The sequence below is a fragment of the Thamnophis sirtalis genome, unplaced genomic scaffold (genome assembly GCF_051295495.1).
Source record: "Thamnophis sirtalis isolate CommonGarterSnake01/CBP01778 unplaced genomic scaffold, rThaSir2_p1.2 scaffold_3, whole genome shotgun sequence".
Lineage (NCBI taxonomy): Eukaryota > Metazoa > Chordata > Lepidosauria > Squamata > Natricidae > Thamnophis > Thamnophis sirtalis.
The window spans coordinates 157,569,831-157,588,158 of record NW_028261383.1 but is presented as its reverse complement, the minus strand read 5'-3'; the positions used below and the strand labels follow the sequence as shown (position 1 = coordinate 157,588,158).

The following is an 18,328-nucleotide window of genomic DNA, read 5'->3' as shown; positions in this document are numbered from 1 at the left end:
GAAGATTGATCTCATCTATAGTACATTCAGAAGCATTTTTTTGTGGAGAGCTACTGAATGGTCCCCAAAACATTAGTACTACTTTGTATGTTCTGCTGACTACAAATTACATAACTTCAGAAAAAAAAGGTGGTTTGGGACTATATAAGAAATATTGGCTTGCAGGAATCACCCCAATCTTTAATTTTGGCAACCTCAGCAGCTTTGAATAAAGCACCTCCTGCTGAACTAAACTGTTCTGCTTTATTAGTAAGTGACACAAGAACATTATGGGCCTTGTCTGTCTTGTCGTTGTCGGCATTACAAAGAGTTAAGGAATAAGCATTCTGATGACTCGGCTGTTTATTATCAACGTAGTGAAACTGGAAAGGTGAGATGGGCAGGGGAACGCCTCAGCCTACTCACTAGAAGGCTAGGAAGCAGCTACAGGAAGAAAGTAGAGAAGAAATATTCCTGCTAGTGGAGCCGGGGAAGAAATTCAAGCCAATATCATTTTCCCACCAACCAGGATTGCTCCAATCAGGTAAGAACTGGTTAGAGAACCAATTGAACCCCAGGATTAATTGAAAATAAAATAGAAAATAAAATTATTTCTACATCTGGGATCGTGTAAATGGTCTGAACTATATGTTTACACATAAATGGAGCTATTGCTGCTCCGTAGCACGCTCTCCAGGCACACTAACAGGAATGTAAAATACAAACACCACTAATTTCGTACAGTGTGCTGGTTATCCAATTTCCCCAATCTTTTTCTTGTCTGCAGGTGTGGTGTTGTTGTTGTTGTTTTACTGAGATTCCCATAAGGACCAGCCACTTAAGTTTCTTAAGTGTAAGAAACTTTAGTTTCACTTAAGTTTCTTAAGTGAATGTTGGCATATACTTTTGATGAAAAGGGGATGAAACTTGTAGAAATAAAACATTAAGTGAGGGCTTTGATGCAAGACTTTTTTCTTTTTTCTTTTGTTCTAATTGCTTTTTGATATGGTGGGGTAGCGAAAGGGGAATATAAAAACAAATCAAGTGATTGAGTCCTTTGTAACCAAATGCAATATTTATAATTGCATGCTTTCCAAATCTGGCATCCATCAATGTGGATCATTGTTATTTCATGAATTAATGAGAAATATAAATAGGAAGTCAGACATTTGGAAGAATCACTAAGAATGTTTCATTCTATGGAACTGATTTCACTTTTCCTTAAAAACAACCTAGATGTGTGAGGATACTTTTAATATGCAGCTCACTTAATTTACATCAGTCATTTTAGATCAATCCCTTCAGTTGAATGATAAAAGAGTGCTGATCAATTATGCAAGCATATGATATCACGGATGCAGGAAAAACTTGTATTTTTGTTCTCAAGCTTACAGCTTTATATCTGCAGAACTGAATCCCTGCAATGCTTCTTACTAGTAGTGGCAATACGGTACTATTCATGTACAATTTTCTAAGATGCAATTGCAGCATTGTCTTCCTATCCACTCAAACGTATTTTTTTTCTTGAAAAAACTAGATTGTGAAAGAACAATAGGAAACAAAGGAAGAGGAATAAGAAGAGAGAAGTACTATGGAGAGGAAAGGAGACACACAATCAATTTATTAGTTAGTTGTAATTAATTGACGTAACCATGATACACAGTGGTAAAGGGTGCAACATTCTTAGCTATATTCACAAAATTAACAAGGAGCCAATGAGCAAATCTGCTTGTCTATACAACAGGTCCCTTGTTAAGATGTTTAGCTGAAATATATGCTACCACTTTGCACATCTGGATACAGAGCAATAGATAAGGAGCAATTTCTACACTGCAGATTGTTTACTTTCCTTGGCTAATAGTTTCCTGGATTTTTTTTCCAAACATATATTTGATTAGTTTGGGTTTTCCCCCCCAAAACTGTGTTAAAACAACCAGAATTGCCCCCCCCAAAATTGAAAACATTCCAATGAATATATGTGGTTTGCATATATCAACAATTTGTTTAACGAGCCAAATAATGCTGCTCAATTTTTTTCTTAGTGAATTGTGCTATTTGTCTATGTAGAATCTGAGTTCAAAAACATTTGGAAGCAAGCATATAACAAAATCATCCTCATCATTGGAATTCAATAATTCAAATCCAGCTTGAAATTTTGAAAGAGATACATATAAGGAAAATATCAGCTTTAAAAATCTGCTTTATAAAACTTTCTTGAAGGTCTTGGATCAAAGTTATAAAAATAAAACCACATAAAGGGATTCCCATAATTCAGAAAACTCTGTTGCTTTTCCTCCTAACCAGCATTGCCACATACCTTGACAGTGACCTAAAGGTCTTAAAATATGGGAGTGCTTTGCATGCAACTTTGAACTTCTGAATAAAAGGTGGAATATAAATCTTATAAGTAATGACTAAAGTGTTTAGATGGATGAAGATTAGTCTTTTGTTAACCTATGATGCTTCAGAGGAGGCTTTTATTCTATAATGTCTTTACTTGGACCGTGAAATTCCACACACACAAAAAGTGATCATCTTCATGTGTAATGTTCCATATTTCCACACTGCTTCTTCTATCTTTCCCCACCTCTCAACATGCCCTCTCACACACACTTTTTTTGTGAAAGAACAAAAGATGGAATACACTAGTTGTGAGATGAGATCATGGTAGGAGCTATTTGTCTGGAAGGAGCTCAGAGAGAATTAAGTCCATAGACCATAATTAGTACTTTGAAACAGGCAAATCCAAATGGGTAAGCAGTACTGCGTTCTGCTATGCGTTCTTATTTTCTTTTCCTGTTGGCATTTGGGAAGCTGCTTGGTGGGTCAGTTAGAATTTCCAATTAATAGTAGACACTTCATGTTTATCTAGTGCAGTGTTTCTCAACCTTGGCAACTTGAAGATGTCCGGACTTCAACTCCCAGAATTCCCCAGCCAGCGAATGCTGGCTGGGGAATTCTGGGAGTTGAAGTCCGGACATCTTCAAGTTGCCAAGGTTGAGAAACACTGATCTAGTGAATAGATAACAAGTAGGGTTAACTCAAAATTTAGTGAAAGAAGAAACTGTTTCAAGAGGTAGACTGGAGTGTGGCATTAAATTGAGGCCAAATGGTATTGGACCTGGGTACTTGAGAGACCGCCTGCTGCCAATTACCTCCAATAGACCGATCAGATCCCACAGATTAGGCCTCCTCCGAATTCCATCCGCCGGCCCATGCCGACTGGCGACTACCCGGAGGAGAGCCTTCTCTGTGGCTGCTCCGACCCTCTGGAACGAACTCCCCATGGAGATTCGAACCCTCACCACCCTCCAGGCCTTCCGCAAAGCCCTTAAAACCTGGCTATTTCGACAGGCCTGGGGCTAAAGAGCTTCTGCCCCCCTCCTCGAATGGTATGGTTGTTGTGTGTTTTAAATTGTGTACCGTTATGTTCGTCTTTTTATCCCCTGTCTGTACCCCTTTCCCTGACTGAATTGTGAGCCGCCCTGAGTCCCCTTCGGGGAAAAGGGCGGCATATAAATGTAATAAATCCAATCCAAATCCAAATGACCATCCCTTGCATCTTAATTTACAAATGGAGCAGCATGCTTGTTGTCTCTAAGATATAAAGCTCTCCAGATTGTCTAGTTTTTTGCATATGTATGTGTGTGCGTGCCTTCCAGTCAGTGTTGACTCCTGGCAACTACCTGGATAAATTGCTGCAGTTTTCTTGGCAAGATTTCAGAAGTGACTTGCCATTGCCTCCTTCCTAAAGCTGAGAGAGACTGGTGCCTAAAGTAGGATTAGAATTCATGACTTCCTGGTTTCCAGCCTGGAGCCTTAACCATTATATCAAAATGTCTCTCTCTTGTTTTCTTACGAATTGCCTATGCAGGATATCCCAAGAATGATATTCAGAAGGTGACTAGTCCAGAAGCTTAACAGGAGGGGACAATGATAGGACTGGAAACATTTATGTGTGGTAAAGTCTCAACTAGTCTTGAATAGCAGTTCCTCCTCCTACCACTGGGAATGGTGGATTGCTCTGCTTCTAGATGAGACTATAATTTCACAATCTCAATCAAGGATAGGGTGGGAGGATGATTGTTTCCAAACTTAATTTGTCTTCCATATTTTTCTGTTCTTAATACAGAACACTAAGTGATAAGAACACTTAGTAGCACCAATCTTTAAGTAGCAGAGCAGAGGACTCTTGACTCCAGATGTTTGTAATCTAGCAGCCGAAACAGAATGGCAGCTGGCACATTGTTCTTCATTTATGAAATATGTGACTTATATTTTTACCAGACAATCTGAAACCCAATAGCACAGTAAAAAGTGTATCTAATTCCTCAAAGATGTGCAACTCTACACTCTACACAATGAGAATTGTTTTGAGGAATACTAAGGGCATTATTGGTCAAATATTGGGATAAGTATAAAGGAAAATTAATATATACCGGTAATAAAAAATGAATAACCAGTTTAAATTTGCACTGTGGTTTTTCTCAGACCGGAGTGTAATTTCTTAGTAGGTGATGAGGGTTATATCTGCGATAGTATAACTTAAATAGATCATGCATCAATCATGCATGTAAAAAGCAATCAGTAATCTTCTGATTTTGGTAGGAAGGGCCTGAAGACTGAATGAGCATAATATGCATTTTTCCTGTGAACAAGATTTCTGTACCGAAGAATAAATTTTCCTTGCACAACATGAAACAACTTGATTGTATGCCTTACATATAACTTGTAAAATATTATAGACCAATTTGCTTTGGTTTTCTTTTATTAATACTAATACTCCATTTTAAGATTCTTTTAGATTTAATTGTTCACTGGACTTTAATGCATTGTTTATTTCCCAAGGTTTCATGTCCACCATCTCTCTTATGTCATTCACTTCATAAGACACGATCTCAGAGGTGATGAAGAATGTCCATGTCATTTTCTAGATAAAAAGAGATGACAAATTTTACCAATCTGGAGAGTTAACAGAACAGTGGTGTTAAAAGCAAACAATAGCAGCTTTAAATCCTGATCCAAGCCACAGAATCAATGGCTGCCTTCTTCAGGAAGATAAAAATATCATTTGTGGCTTTCTTTAGATACAATTAGCAATGGCATAATTACTGTAAACTGGCATGCATTTTTATAGTCTATGGATATGATTTTGTCTCTTGACACTACAGAAATTCTTAGAATGGCTTCATGTGTTTTGAACCATTCTTCTCATCAAAGTAACTTGTGAATGTTGTATTAATTTACTACCGTATTAGTATATTTAAATCATCCCTTGATCGTATTCTCATGGTGTTTCACAAAAATGAATAAAACAACTAAAATGTAAACAAAATGAAGCATTTTAAGTAATTACATTAAGTAATACTTAAATGAAGCATTAGAAGGCATATGGCTATTTATTCCTTACAGCACAGCATTGTTTAAACTGCACTTAAAATATCTCAGAAAATAAAAATGGTCTTCCATGCCAAAATGACCATTAAGTAGCATCACAAACTATTCTGGGTTCATTGTGGTTATTGGTGCTGGATAAAATGTCCAACAGAAGGGAGTATGCCTCGTGTTGCACACACTCACACTCTCTAATATATCATTTTTAAAAAGTGATGAGTTTTAAGACTTTAAGATATGGGGATGCCTTTCAAACATGTGAAATATGGAAATAAAAATTAACATGGATAAATGATTAATGGAAGGAAGCTAATCTTGCCGTTCCAGATTCCATTTCACATACAATGTCTTTTGAAAGGACCTTTCAAGCTAGTTCCCCTTTCAAGCTGTCCTGTGATATATTACGAGATCGGTACGTCCAATGAAGCTTTGTGGTCTTGCTATTTTCATGACACACCAAGCACAGTTTGTTTCTTAAAGCTCTGCAGCAGCGGCCTGATGATCAGTTTTTCCAATCTTCCTGCTCCTAACTTCCTGCCCTCCTCTCTCCTAGGCCCGGACCAGAAGGTGTGGCTTCTGGTGTGCATTTGTCTGGCTAATCTAGGCCTTGGATGGGGCTCGACAGGATCCCTCGGCAGTTCTGAGGTTTTGGGGACAAGAGGAAACAAGACCCGGCGGTAAGTGAGGCTTCTTACTCCTATGTTCCCTCCTGCTCTTCTCTGCCTCCACTTCCCGCCAAACTGGATCCAGCCACCATTGAACCAAAATAGCCCTGCAGAGGCCTACAGATAGGGCTAGTGTCTTATATGCTTCTGCCCTCCCTGAGTCATTTATTATAGGCTGGCTTCGCATAGCACGCTTAACTAGGGCAGTGGTTGCATTCGCACAACAGGCTAAACATGCACGGCTTAACCCGTAAAGACAATCTAGCCCCTGACGTTTATTGTATAGTTTGGGTGTGAGCTCAAACAGTGGGCTAAATGTGTGACCCAGTTAATGTCTGGGGTGAACCCAGTCATAGTCAATCCACATGCTCTTAGATCGCTTTTGATAACTGTCTCCAGAACAGACGTTTCCTCACCCCCTAAATATTCAGTTAGTCCTTTTGGGGATTGGCCCTTTATTTATTTATTTTTTGCAAGAAAATATGACCACTGACCGAGTGGTGGAAGTCGTGAGGCTTGTCAACCAGAAGGCTGGCAGTTTGACAGCAAGTACCGCATGATAGAGCGAGCTCCCTTTCCTGCCCCAGCTCCTGCTAACCTAGCCGTTCGAAAGCATGCAAATGCAAGTAGATAAATGGAGATCAATGGGAAGGAAACAACATTCCCTGTACTTTCAGTGTATAGCCTTGCTGGCCACATGACCACGGAAACGTCTTCGGACAATGGTGGCTTTCTCGGCTAGGAAACAGAGATGAGCACTGCCCCCTAGAGTCGGACACGACTGGCAGGGGAAACCTTTACCTATATTACTGTACCTAAAAAAAGCACTTACCTTTGAAAGGATGACATCCTCACTTGTAGTTAATTCCCTTTTCCCTGTGGAACATATAGGTGACCTAACCCAGTGACCCACTCCGAATGTTCAGTCTGGAAATAGATCTAGCCCTTCTTTCCTCCTTTTGCAGAATTCTTGGAACAGATGATGGGTTTTTCCCTGCAGTCATCCTTATCATTCTATGAGTCAACTGCTTTTTGCCATCTATCCTGATCTTCATCTCTTAGCTTTCACCTTTTAGCCTTTACCTAAACTAATAACTTCTTGCTGTGGTTTTCCTTGTCTTATCTCAGAACTGCCCTGTTCTCTTAATGTTTCTACTGTGCAGTTCTCTCATTGGATCCCATTTCTATATCTTTTTATGCCACTTATTTCTCATAGAATTTTTCTTTGTGATCTGTGAGCCCGTACATGTTGATATGATGAAAGAAATGTCCTTCTGGGCTTGGCTCCAAGTGGGGAAAAAGACACTGGAGACACGGAGGCTGCTTGGAAAGATGGTTTATTGTTGGACAGGGCCGCATGGCTTGAGCCCTGAACAGAAAAGGTGATCACATGCTTCAATGTTGGTGGAGAAGAAGAGAAGGGCTGAAGGAGGGGTTTGCTAGGCTTTTTATAACCTGTTTAGTCCCACCTCTCTGTTTCCTGTTCCTGTGTAAGAAATGTATTCTGATTGGTTGTCAGACTCCCATAGGGACATGCAGGGGCAACTCTCTGGGGCCTGGGCTGTGTTTTGAATCCAGGTTTAGTTGAGTTCTCAGATGCCATGTGGTCAGTTGAGTAAAGGGCCAATATTATCATGCCTTTACTCCCATCCCCCCTGGGGCTGCAGTGGAGAAGTCTTTATTATGTAAAAGGGACTAGCTTGGCCTTCTTAATGGCCCATTAACAGTGGGGATGGGCAGGAAGCTACAGGCAACTATTCTGTCTTTTAAAACATGTTTCTTTCTTTTCATATCCAGAGAAATATTCTGCCTTTTCAATATTTCCTAGGATATTTCATTTTTCTGGGAGAGGGCTGGATGATAACTTCCCACAGATACATTTGATTTTCATTTTTGTTTTAGAAATACTCCTTCTTCCATTCGTTATTAACTCTTCATGATAATCAGCCCCTTGGGTCCTTTGTTTTATTATCCCTGCTCTAAATGTATTACATGCCAGACTACTTCTGAAAATAATTTAAAAGCCTCGGTCAGAGCACGATACAGCAGTCAGAGACGTGATTACTTCTGGTTGCTCTGATAACTTGACAGTTTTAAAAGAACTTCACAGACTGTTTATTTGCTTATAGTCCCTATTCAAAAGTGCTGGTGCATGCTTTTAACCGGTACTCTCCTTCCTCCCTTTTTTTCTGTGACCTGTCAAAGTCACAGAAAAAACTGCACGGCTAATAATTGTTTAAAATTTTAATGAGCAGTAAGCTCCTTGGGGTGTGCTCCTTGGGGCGTGCTTCTTAGTAAGCCTGTTTAGAAATTCAGTTGCTATTACTTAACAGTTCTAGTCTTGCCTCAGGCATGGAAGCCAGCTGGGTGACTTTGAGACAGTCAGCTTCTCTCCAACATAAGAAAGGAACCAGCAAGAAAAATGTTGCCAAGAAAACTGCAGGGTTGACCTGATGGAGCTAATAAAGTCCATGGGGTGTACTTTTTAGTAAGCTTGTTTAAAAATGCAAGTAGCATTACTGAAGTTACCAGTCTGTGATTGATATTTAAGAGGAAGAGAAGGAGAAGAAGGAGAAGAAGAAGAAAGAAAGAAAGAAAGAAAGAAAGAAAGAAAGAAAGAAAGAAGAAAGAAAGAAAGAAAGAAAGAAAGAAAGAAGTTATTCATAATAGCATCTTGCACACTATGATCAGCAGTAATGATGAATTGATATATTTCTGTTGATAGCATTATGTGGATAATAGCATTATCTTTTGGTTTTCTTTCTTTTAGTTTCCTCAGCTTCAATTTTTTTTTACAATTTTAAAATTCAAAACAACTTAACAAAGAAGGGTGATGCCATGGAAGCTACTCCAACAACGTCATCAGCCACAGGTAAGTGTGCTCAGGAATAAGGGGATGATAAAATAAAAATATTCTTAGAGAAAGGAAAACTTGCTGTTGTAATCTGGTATAGGATGGAGAATAAGCTTATTCACAAAACAACGGATGTGGAAAATTATTTTTCCCCAGGCTCCCTGATTTCAGCAACTCAGAATATTTTATTGTTGAGAACCTGTGGATAGGATTTAAAAGTATATGTACAATATCTAACATATTTAGTCGCTTTATAACAAATTATGGTAGTAGTAGGAGAGAAGATGGTTATCTTTCACTGTTAAATCAAGAGGTGGAGGTGGCTGTAGAGGAAACAAAGGTGAACATACTCAGGAAACATATTCCTTCTAATTGGGCCCACATAAACACATAGTTGAGTTTAAACATGGTTTGTTGAATATAGCATATAAACCATACTGTAATACTCAACTCTAAGCTACAAATCATTGATCCATTCCATTTGATTTTGTGTGTGATGAGAGATTATTATAAGATAAAATAATACTTGCAAATCCAAAACAGTTGACTTCACCATTTGCAACTTAAGCACAATAGTCTTCTGATTTTTTAAAATTTGCCACTGCAAATAAAGTTATGCGATTTACTAATATCAATATTGCAGAGCGCAAGAGAACAAGATACAGATTTTCTCAGTTGGAGTCCTGACCAACATACTTCTAACCAATGGAACAAACATTTCCCTGGAGTTGGAATTCAATTCCCTAAGACTTCTGAGGATATGCAGATTTTAAAAAACCTGATTAAATATTGGAAGGTTAGCATATGTCCCATTATGGTCAACAGAGGCCAGAATCAGAAAGCGTAAGTCTGCCTGCCCATAACTAAAGAAACCCAGTTCCGATGGCAAGCTTCTGAATTTGAGCCCAGTTAACCCTACTGAGCAATAAATATCAACGCTTGGAATGGAAATCCTTTTTCAGTAATGACAGCTGCTGTTGCGTAGGCAGAGAGTGCTAAGATTTATCCTATAAATATATGCTGAACTTTTTTTTCAATTCACCTAAATTTGCTTATGTCCTAAATCAGTGGTTCCCAAACTTGGCAACTTTAAGATTTGTGGACTTCAACTCCCAGAATTCTCCAGCCAGCTCTGCTGGCTGGAGAATTCTGGGAGTTGAAGTCCACAAGTCTTAAAGTTGCCAAGTTTGGGAACCACTGTCCTAAATCTTTGCTCCACAAGGAAGGCATGCCACTGTTTTCTTCCCAAACATTCTCAATGCAGTCTCTAGACCAAAAGTCCCAGGTTTTGCCTGTCTGTGTGGGTGTTGCTATGTTGCTTTACCGGTTTGCTTCTGGCATTCTCAGAATCTGAATTCAGAAAAGTGAACACTGAAGTATTTAGAGAGAATGGTCTATTCGGCTGTGCAGTATTCCTCAGGTTTATCAATTATAGATGACAAGATAATAGACCACCTATGGTGTACAAGCTGTATGGCTTTGATACATGTTTTCCTGGACATACATGCAAGGGGAAGGCAACAATAAGGATATCAGCACCTAAAGGGATGCGGTGGCTCAGTGGCTAAGATGCTGAGCTTGTCTCTCAGAAGGTCTGCAGTTTAGCGGTTCGAATCCCTAGCGCCATGTAATGGAGTGAGCTGCTGTTACTTGTTCCAGCTTCTGCCAACCTAGCAGTTCGAAAACATGTAGAAAAATAGGGACCAATTTGGTGGGAAGGTAAGAGCGCTCCGTGTACCTTCAACGTTTAGTCATGCCAGACACATAACCATAGAGACATCTTCGGACAGCGCTGGCTCTTCGGCTTTGAAACGGAGATGAGCACCGCACCCTAGAGCCACAAAAGACTAGAATGCATGTTTAGGGAAATCTTTATCTTTACTATCAGCACCTAAAGGTCACAAATTACATTCTGTGGACATTTTGCAGTATACCAGTATGTAATTCACAACATTTGTACAATGGCTTACTTCACATTTTGGTTACCACCATGGCTTCTACTAGAAATCCAGATCAAGGAAGCTACATTATTGTTTAGCGTAAATTGTGAGCCTCTTGCCTGAATGATAAGAATGTAGATGTTTCCATGTGTAAAAATATTTAGAGAAATGCTTGGTTTTGGTCAATTTCCTTCCTCTTTTATCTTTGAAAACACAAGGAAGCAGTGTTTCTGTCAAGTTCTTTGCTGCTGAAACAGCCATGGGAAGGGAGGTCTCATACTTTATACTGATTGTAGCCCATTTAGTTGGTACTTCCTCTGTTCTCACTAGACTTGATTCATACATAAATTATTAGATTATCAGCCCGTACTGAGCCATGATTTTTAATCATAGTTTCTTGAGGGAGGCAAAACAGGCTATGTTCATAATAAGGCTGGTTTGCAAATCAGTGCTGCTGTTAGGATTAGGGTTAGGGTTGCCAAAATGGAAACCAAGTAAATCAAATAATGGCTTAGTACAGGGTTTCTCAATCTGATTGATTTAAAGACGTCTGGACTTCAATTCATTCAGTTCTGGCAGTTGAAATCCATACGTGTTAAGGTTGAGAAGCATTGACTTACTGCAGTGTGCAAATCTAGTAACTGATTCAGTGCTGATTTATATAAGACAATTATTCCGCTGGACGAATCTATAGCTATCCAGCACATTTCTTTGTGCATTGCAATGACGAAAATCTCAGAACTCTGTCACAGTATTCCTGAAACAATACTAGAATGTCAATCTCTATTCAGTTCTGGTATCATCCATGTTGAAAGTAGCGCATGATCTTAAGATAGTAGCCATCCCACTGTTCCTTCTTTGGCAAGTAGCTATAACAATTAGCAATAAATGTCACAGTATGCTTCAGCATCCCAAAGTTATTTGAAAGGCAGACAAATGTTATCTACTATTTCTAGTATAATTTCTTTCTTTGCTAATAAGAAGTCCACTCTTTGAGAGAATTGAGCAGTTCAGTAATCTGATTTTTATATGTGTATGTATCAGTGATGTGCGGTGAGGTTTATGGCTGGTGAGGCACTGACACACATTTTTTTAGACTTGTGGACTTCAGCTCCCAGAATTACACAGCCAGGCATGCTCAGTTCCGATTTAAAGCGACAGCATTTGTTTTTCTACTTTGTGAAATAAGTTTCCTTCTTTCTTTTTCTTCTCCCTTCCCCTTCTTCCTCCCTTTCTCCCTCCCTCCCTCCCCCCCTCTCAAACACACACACACACACACACACACACACAAAGTTGGATTGGAGGGAGTCAGGGAGACCACAGGAGGAGGCAGAAAGCCAGTCAAAGAGCCATACTGGAGCAAACACACTTTTCTCCAGCCCTGGGAAGGATCCAGCCCAGCTTCACTGATTACAGGTTTGAAAAGACAACGTGGCTCTGCCTGCAATCAAACTGCACTTGGGGAGGGAGAGCACTTCCCTCCAGCCTTTGCCCAAAGCCCCGCACCAGGAGGATGAAGTTTGAATTCTTCCCCCTCCCTCCGATCCACACGTACCTTTTCCAGCTGTTTCAGAGAGGATTTCAACCCTGCTCTTGCCTGCCATCATGAAAAGAAAAAAAAATGTAAAAGGAAAAAGGCTAGTTGCTGCCAGAGTCGCCGTGGAGTACTCTGCTTAACTGTTTAAAAAAGCCTCTAAAAAAGCCCCCTCTACAGAAGGAGGCAGGAGAATGGCGTGCCTCATCTACGTCAGGAATTTTTCGGCTTTTAACCCTTGCTTAACTCTGCTCGAGTGATCATAAAACGCCAGACTAGATGAGGCACGTCGTTCTCCTGCCGCCTCCTGTAGAGAGCGCTTTTTTAGACGCTTTTTTAAACAGTTAAGCACTAAGCAGAGTCATCCACGGTGACTCTGGCAGCAACTAGCTCAGCCTGACCTCAGCTCTTGCCTTTTTCCTTTTGCATTTTTTTTCATGACAGTGGTGAGGCTCTGCCTCCCCTGACTGCATGTCACTGGTATGCAGGGGTGGGTTTCGACCGGTTCGCACCGGTCCCTGCGATCCGGTTGGTCGCCGAACCTGGAAGTAAGTAACTTCCGGGAACGGCGAAGCCCCCCCCCCGCGCCCGCTCCTTACCCGGTTTTTACGAATTCTGCGCTTCTACGCATGCGCAGAACGCATACAGCGCCTGCGCGATCCTCCAGGAGCAGCTGGAGCATCGCGCAGACGCTAGTACGCATGCGTGCGGCGCGTGCGTGCGCGAGGACGCCGTGTGAGTGCGCGAGGACGCCGCGTGAGTGCGCGAGGACGCCGCGTGCGTGCGCGAGGACGCCACCAGCCTCGTTCCAACCGAACCGGTTGGAACGGGGCGAGAAACCCACCCCTGCTGGTATGTATACAAATACAGAGAGAGAGAGAGAGAGAGAGGGAAGGAGGGAGAGGGAGAGAAATGTAATAAAGATTGTGAGCTTTGCATGCATAGGAACACATCTATTTATTCTGCTTTTCCCCCCTTTTTGCTTCTTCTCTAACTCCATTTAACTTTCTCCAAACAATTACTGGCTGAACTGGCTGTAATGTTGTAGCATGTTTGCAATCATTCTAATGTCTCAGGAAAAGCTCAGAGTTCTTCAGAGCAGCCTATTTATTTGGAAATAAATGTTTCTTAAACAACCTAGGTTTTCACATCATGCTGAACCATTGTTGGCATGACTATTGTTTACTGAGTATATGACAGAATATAAACTGATCCAATTAAACAGATTACTACATTGTTGCTTAGCATATGATGCCAAACCAAGACTGCTTCCAAGACAGATTTCAAGTCAAAATTAGGTTTGCTTATTTGTATTGTTTTAAAACTGGTCAGTGTGATTTATAAACTATGGGTTACAGCTTCAATTGGATATAAACTTCACCTAGTTAAAAAAGTAATCAAGTTAAACAAATGCTAGCTTAGCATGTTGTACATACATAGTCTAAGCATTGTGTATTGTTAAACAGATGTTCATTTCTGCCCAGGTGAAAATGCTGGATAATCTAGAAAGGGACCTTTGCAAGGGACAGGATCAAAAGGCATAATTCCACACATCAATTTTAGCTAACCAGACATTAGATAGGTTGCTGTCATGCATAATGTTTTCGTTTGTGCCTTCTGATGATTTTGACAGGATGGAGAGGGTATAATTTAATGCTTCACAAATATAATTCAATTTTGCAGCAGGGGAAATGGGAGGAAAGGGTGAGGTGTGTATATGGTTGGATGCCTTGGACTCGGCCACAGTTTGGAAGGAATAGGTTGTTATCTGCAGCCTGGAAAACTTTGGTCTGGCTCAGAGGCCTTTATGATAAGATCCCTCGATGTCATACATTCTTGTAAAGAGTTTGGCTCCTGAATAGCTGGCAAGTCTGAGAAATCTTTAGAAATGAGCTGCTGGCAGAACATTTGTTCCTGCTGGCACTTCCACTGTTGTACATTATTAGATATTCACTGAGTAAGCCTGATTACCTAAGCCCTGAAACACTACAGAACAGACCTGTTTCTGCTTTGTAACTGAAGCCAAGGGTTGAAGGCTTTTATTGAGCAACTCTTCCAGCAGCTTCAGCGGCACTTTTCTTCCCCTTGCAATTTCGCCAGTAATTTTTTTAAAAAGGTACTTGTCCCTAATCATTTTAAGCTCTCACCTTGCAATTGTTGCTGCATATTATGCCTCAACATTTCATCTTATTTAGCGTACACTTTTTTCCCCCTAGAAAAGAAGTCTCTGTGTGTGTGTGTGTGCGTGTGTGCACGCGCATGTGCAGGATGCATGCATGCCTACTTCTGGAAGATGTAGTATATGTGTTAGAACAGTGTATATATTCTCATTCCTTCTCCAAGGAAATCATTGCGCCTTCCTGCTGTTCTTGTCAGTATAGCTCTGGGAAGTAGGTTAACCTGAAAGTTGTGGGGACAGGTGAGGGGAGCTTGTTGCAACGTCATCCTTTCCCTCTTCCATTTTCATGATAGAAAGGAATTTGAGTGTGGACTTCCTGGTTCAAATCAAGTGCACCCTCTGCTGCTATATTGACGTCTCCCTCTTTTCTCTTCCATGAAGGGATGCTGACCAGTCCGTTCATGAAGAAGATGAACACGCCTACATCCCCAGAGGATGCCAATATGGCTGTTATAGGAGGTATTATCCATGATCTTTCCAGAGTTAACTATGGGGTGCGCTCCAACGTAGCTCCAAAGCACTAATGGTAAAGCCAGCAGCATAGAATGGCAGGTGATAAAAGTGCCACTGTATCCTATGTATTAGGAGGCATTCCCAGATCAGACCTGAGTATCTTTGGCACAAGGGCAGATTTTTTTTTCAGCCAGTGGCTGCACTTTTATTAGTATTGTATATAAGTACGTGCACGGTACACATGTACATATTCATGCACAGTGTCAGTGGTGGGATTCAATTTTTTTTACTACTGGTTCTGTGGGCGTGGCTTTGTGGGCATGGCAGAGGAAGGTTACTACAAAATCCCCATTCCCCTCCAATCCCACTAACCTGCTTTCCAGCTCCGTTCTCCTGTTCAGGGCAACAAAAGAAGACCAGCTGGGAGGTAGTAGGGGCAGGGCCAGCCTATTTGCTGGTTCCCCGAAGTACTCAAAATTTCCACTACTGGTTTTCCAGAACCTGTCAGAACTGGCTGAATACCACCTATACACAGCATGTACACTTTGGGGCATTCTAAGACAAGAGTGTGATGCTGGTCTTGCTTATCCCTTGAGGTTAGCTAAGACTACCCACTTAGCACATTTTATTTCCCGATATGCAAGGTGTCATACCATTCCTTTTTGGTAGTGTTTTTGAGGGTAATGATCCCAGGAGCAATGACCATTTCCATCCTTGCTCTATGCTTTTTTTCCCTTAAAATCATCCAACTTCCCTCTTCAAAGGCAGGCTTCTGCCACTTGTGTATGGGTTGCCTATTTTGACTCAAAAGAAATGGTTAGGCAGTTCTAGAGGGGAACAATATCGCCCATCTAGTACATGGAGATATTATGCAACAGCCTTCTCTTCTTTACCCAAGTGCTGAAACCTTGACTACCACTGTTTTCAAGCCATATTGTTGCATTTAATGTATCTATACTGCCTGCTTGTAGAGGATCAGGCATACAGATCTGGGCAGAGAATTCATTCAAGGGATGGTCACATTAGAAGCCTCTTCTGCTGCTCTCCATATAACCTCTGAAGGAGCCACATTATCATCCCATGAAAGGATAGGAAGTTAAGTCTCTTGTCGAATCAGGGCCAGAATCCTGCAGCCTGTCAATTTCAGCATTTGTATTGTTATGGAAACTATATAATCTTTCCGTGCATAAATATGAAAAGTGAAGGCTTGCAGATTCAGGAAGAATATGACTTGGCAGGGTTTAGTAGGCAAAGGCGAGGTTGGTGCAAGAACAGAAAAACAAGCAAGACTGTTGACGAGATCCATTCGCTGTGTGTCCACTCCTTCAGTGGGAGCTCAAGGTAGATCACAAGGCATGTGCAGGATTTTGATCCGATTCCCATGTTGTCTAAAATCTTGCATACATATATTAAAGCATGGGGAATTCTGGGAGTTGAAGTCCACATAGCTTAAAGTTGCTGAGCTTGAGAAAGACGGGTCTAAGAGCATAAATTACTTTTAAATAAACTGTAAGGAATGGGCGTTAGGTTCCTCCCTTCACAAATTCTTCCATCACTCAGTGCTGTTTTGCTTCAATTCTTTTAATCTTGTTTTACCATTTAGAGTCATAGATAGAAAGGCACTCAGCCTAAAAGGCTTTGGGGTCCCCAGATTGCTATAGTTCTAACCACTATTAACATTAGCTCCCCTAAATGAACTCTTATGTTTTTGTTTTCAACTGTTACCTTTCTGGCAACAACTTTAATGATAGATAAAATAGTAAAGGGAAAGGGTGGGGGTCTGTGCTACAGAGAAACAAGCAGGTAAGATAGAAGCTTATTCTCAGACTAACAATTGTTTGCTCTGTTAGATCTGCTTAAAAGCAATCTGCTCTAAACAGTTTATTTTCTCTATTTTGTTCCAAGCTGTTATCGCCGTGGTTTTTCTCACTCTCCTTTCCGTCGTTGTGATAATCGTTATTTACCTGTACAAAAATAAGGGCAACTATCACACTTATGAACAACCTGAAGCAGATCCAGAGGGATCAGTCCAAATGGAAGACTTCCCCTATAAACGTGAAAAAGAAGAGTACTTCATATAGAAGATTCCGGACTGCTGCCATGTTTTAGATTGTCCTAACTTAAATAAACAAAGGTTTTAGGTTTGTCATTCTTTTACTCATGGAATTAAAGCGGTATTAGTAAGTTTTGTTTATATATGTGGGGAACTCTGTCTTAAACAGAGTAGTGAATGAGGAGTTCTATACCTTGCTGGCAACAACACAAGTTATGGATTGCAGTGATGAAACCCTTACAATGAAGAGTGGTCATCATTCTGTCCAATTCTAATTATCTACAATTAGAATAGGCAGATAGGCACTTCTTAACCCCAGTTTGCTATCTGGTATAGGAAAGAAAACATCAGGGTGAGGATTGACCCAAATGACAGCTATCTATTTTCACATCTTACCATCTGTAAAGCAAAAAAATAAAACCCATTTCAAACCAAAAATAACACACATAGCTGCTTTTTGGCTGTTACAACCCTCCACACATGGAAGTGAGGCATTAGAAACTTCTAATGTCACAAGAAATGGCTCTATGGGTGTTGTTTTCAGTTAAGCAAACCAACTCCAAAGCTCTGAAAAATGAGCTGCCTTGTTATTTTGCTGAAACCACCTTAATATGAATATTTCTCACACATACCTTAATGGCTTTTTTATTTATTCTATAAATAATAGAATAATTCTGTGAAGAAACATCCACATTCATAGTTTCAAACATGTGCTAACGGAAATACCTAAACTTCCAATATATCAAGAGGAATAATAATGAAATAATTTGTACGGTAATGCATTGCATGAGGGCAAATATTGTCAAAGGCTGAGAAAGCAAGAGGAAGAATATGATATCTTAGCAGCTCTTGACAGAAGCGGAGGGGGAATAGATTGCTATCTTTTAAAATACTTGGAAAAAAGTGAAATATATTTACTTCCATATCAGTGCATTCAGGACTACAGACAGTTTAAAACACTTTTAGAAGAATATTGGTTTACTGTATTCTTATTGACAGCAGAAGCAGGAGTAAGATTTCCATTGGAACTGTGGCATGTGGAAAGGAAAAGTTTTAACTCTTTCTCTCCCATGACTCCGTCCCAAAGAAAATAATCTTTTCTACATTGCTGTCATCCGAGAAAAGAAAGGATGCATGATTGCTAATGACAATTTTTTTCTGAGATTAATAGCAGCTTCAGGGAAGGGGGAGATTTTAACTGGCCTTGCATTAATTTTTTTAAAAAGCATACTAACTGGCTTCCTAATGACGCACTTAACATTAATATGTAGCGATAA

The 18,328-nt window shown here is 40.3% G+C and overlaps 1 protein-coding gene across 1 annotated transcript; it reads left to right on the top strand.

Moving 5' to 3' along the window:
* The first annotated feature begins 362 nt into the window (after positions 1 to 362).
* Positions 363 to 17,142, top strand: SMAGP (small cell adhesion glycoprotein). The gene is made up of 5 exons (XM_087710554.1): positions 363 to 523; positions 5,927 to 6,050; positions 8,809 to 8,910; positions 14,927 to 15,004; positions 16,904 to 17,142. The coding sequence occupies exons 3-5, from the start codon at positions 8,877 to 8,879 to the stop codon at positions 17,077 to 17,079; spliced, it is 288 nt and encodes a 95-aa protein (XP_087566680.1). The 5' UTR covers positions 363 to 523; positions 5,927 to 6,050; positions 8,809 to 8,876; the 3' UTR covers positions 17,080 to 17,142.
* Positions 17,143 to 18,328: the final 1,186 nt, after the last annotated feature.

Coding starts and splice junctions, on each gene's coding strand:
- SMAGP (XM_087710554.1), top strand. CDS start 8,877: ATGGAAGCTACTCCAACAACGTCATCAGCCACAG. Junction 8,911..14,926: donor AACAACGTCATCAGCCACAG/GTAAGTGTGCTC, acceptor TCTTCCATGAAG/GGATGCTGACCAGTCCGTTC. Junction 15,005..16,903: donor CAATATGGCTGTTATAGGAG/GTATTATCCATG, acceptor TTTTGTTCCAAG/CTGTTATCGCCGTGGTTTTT.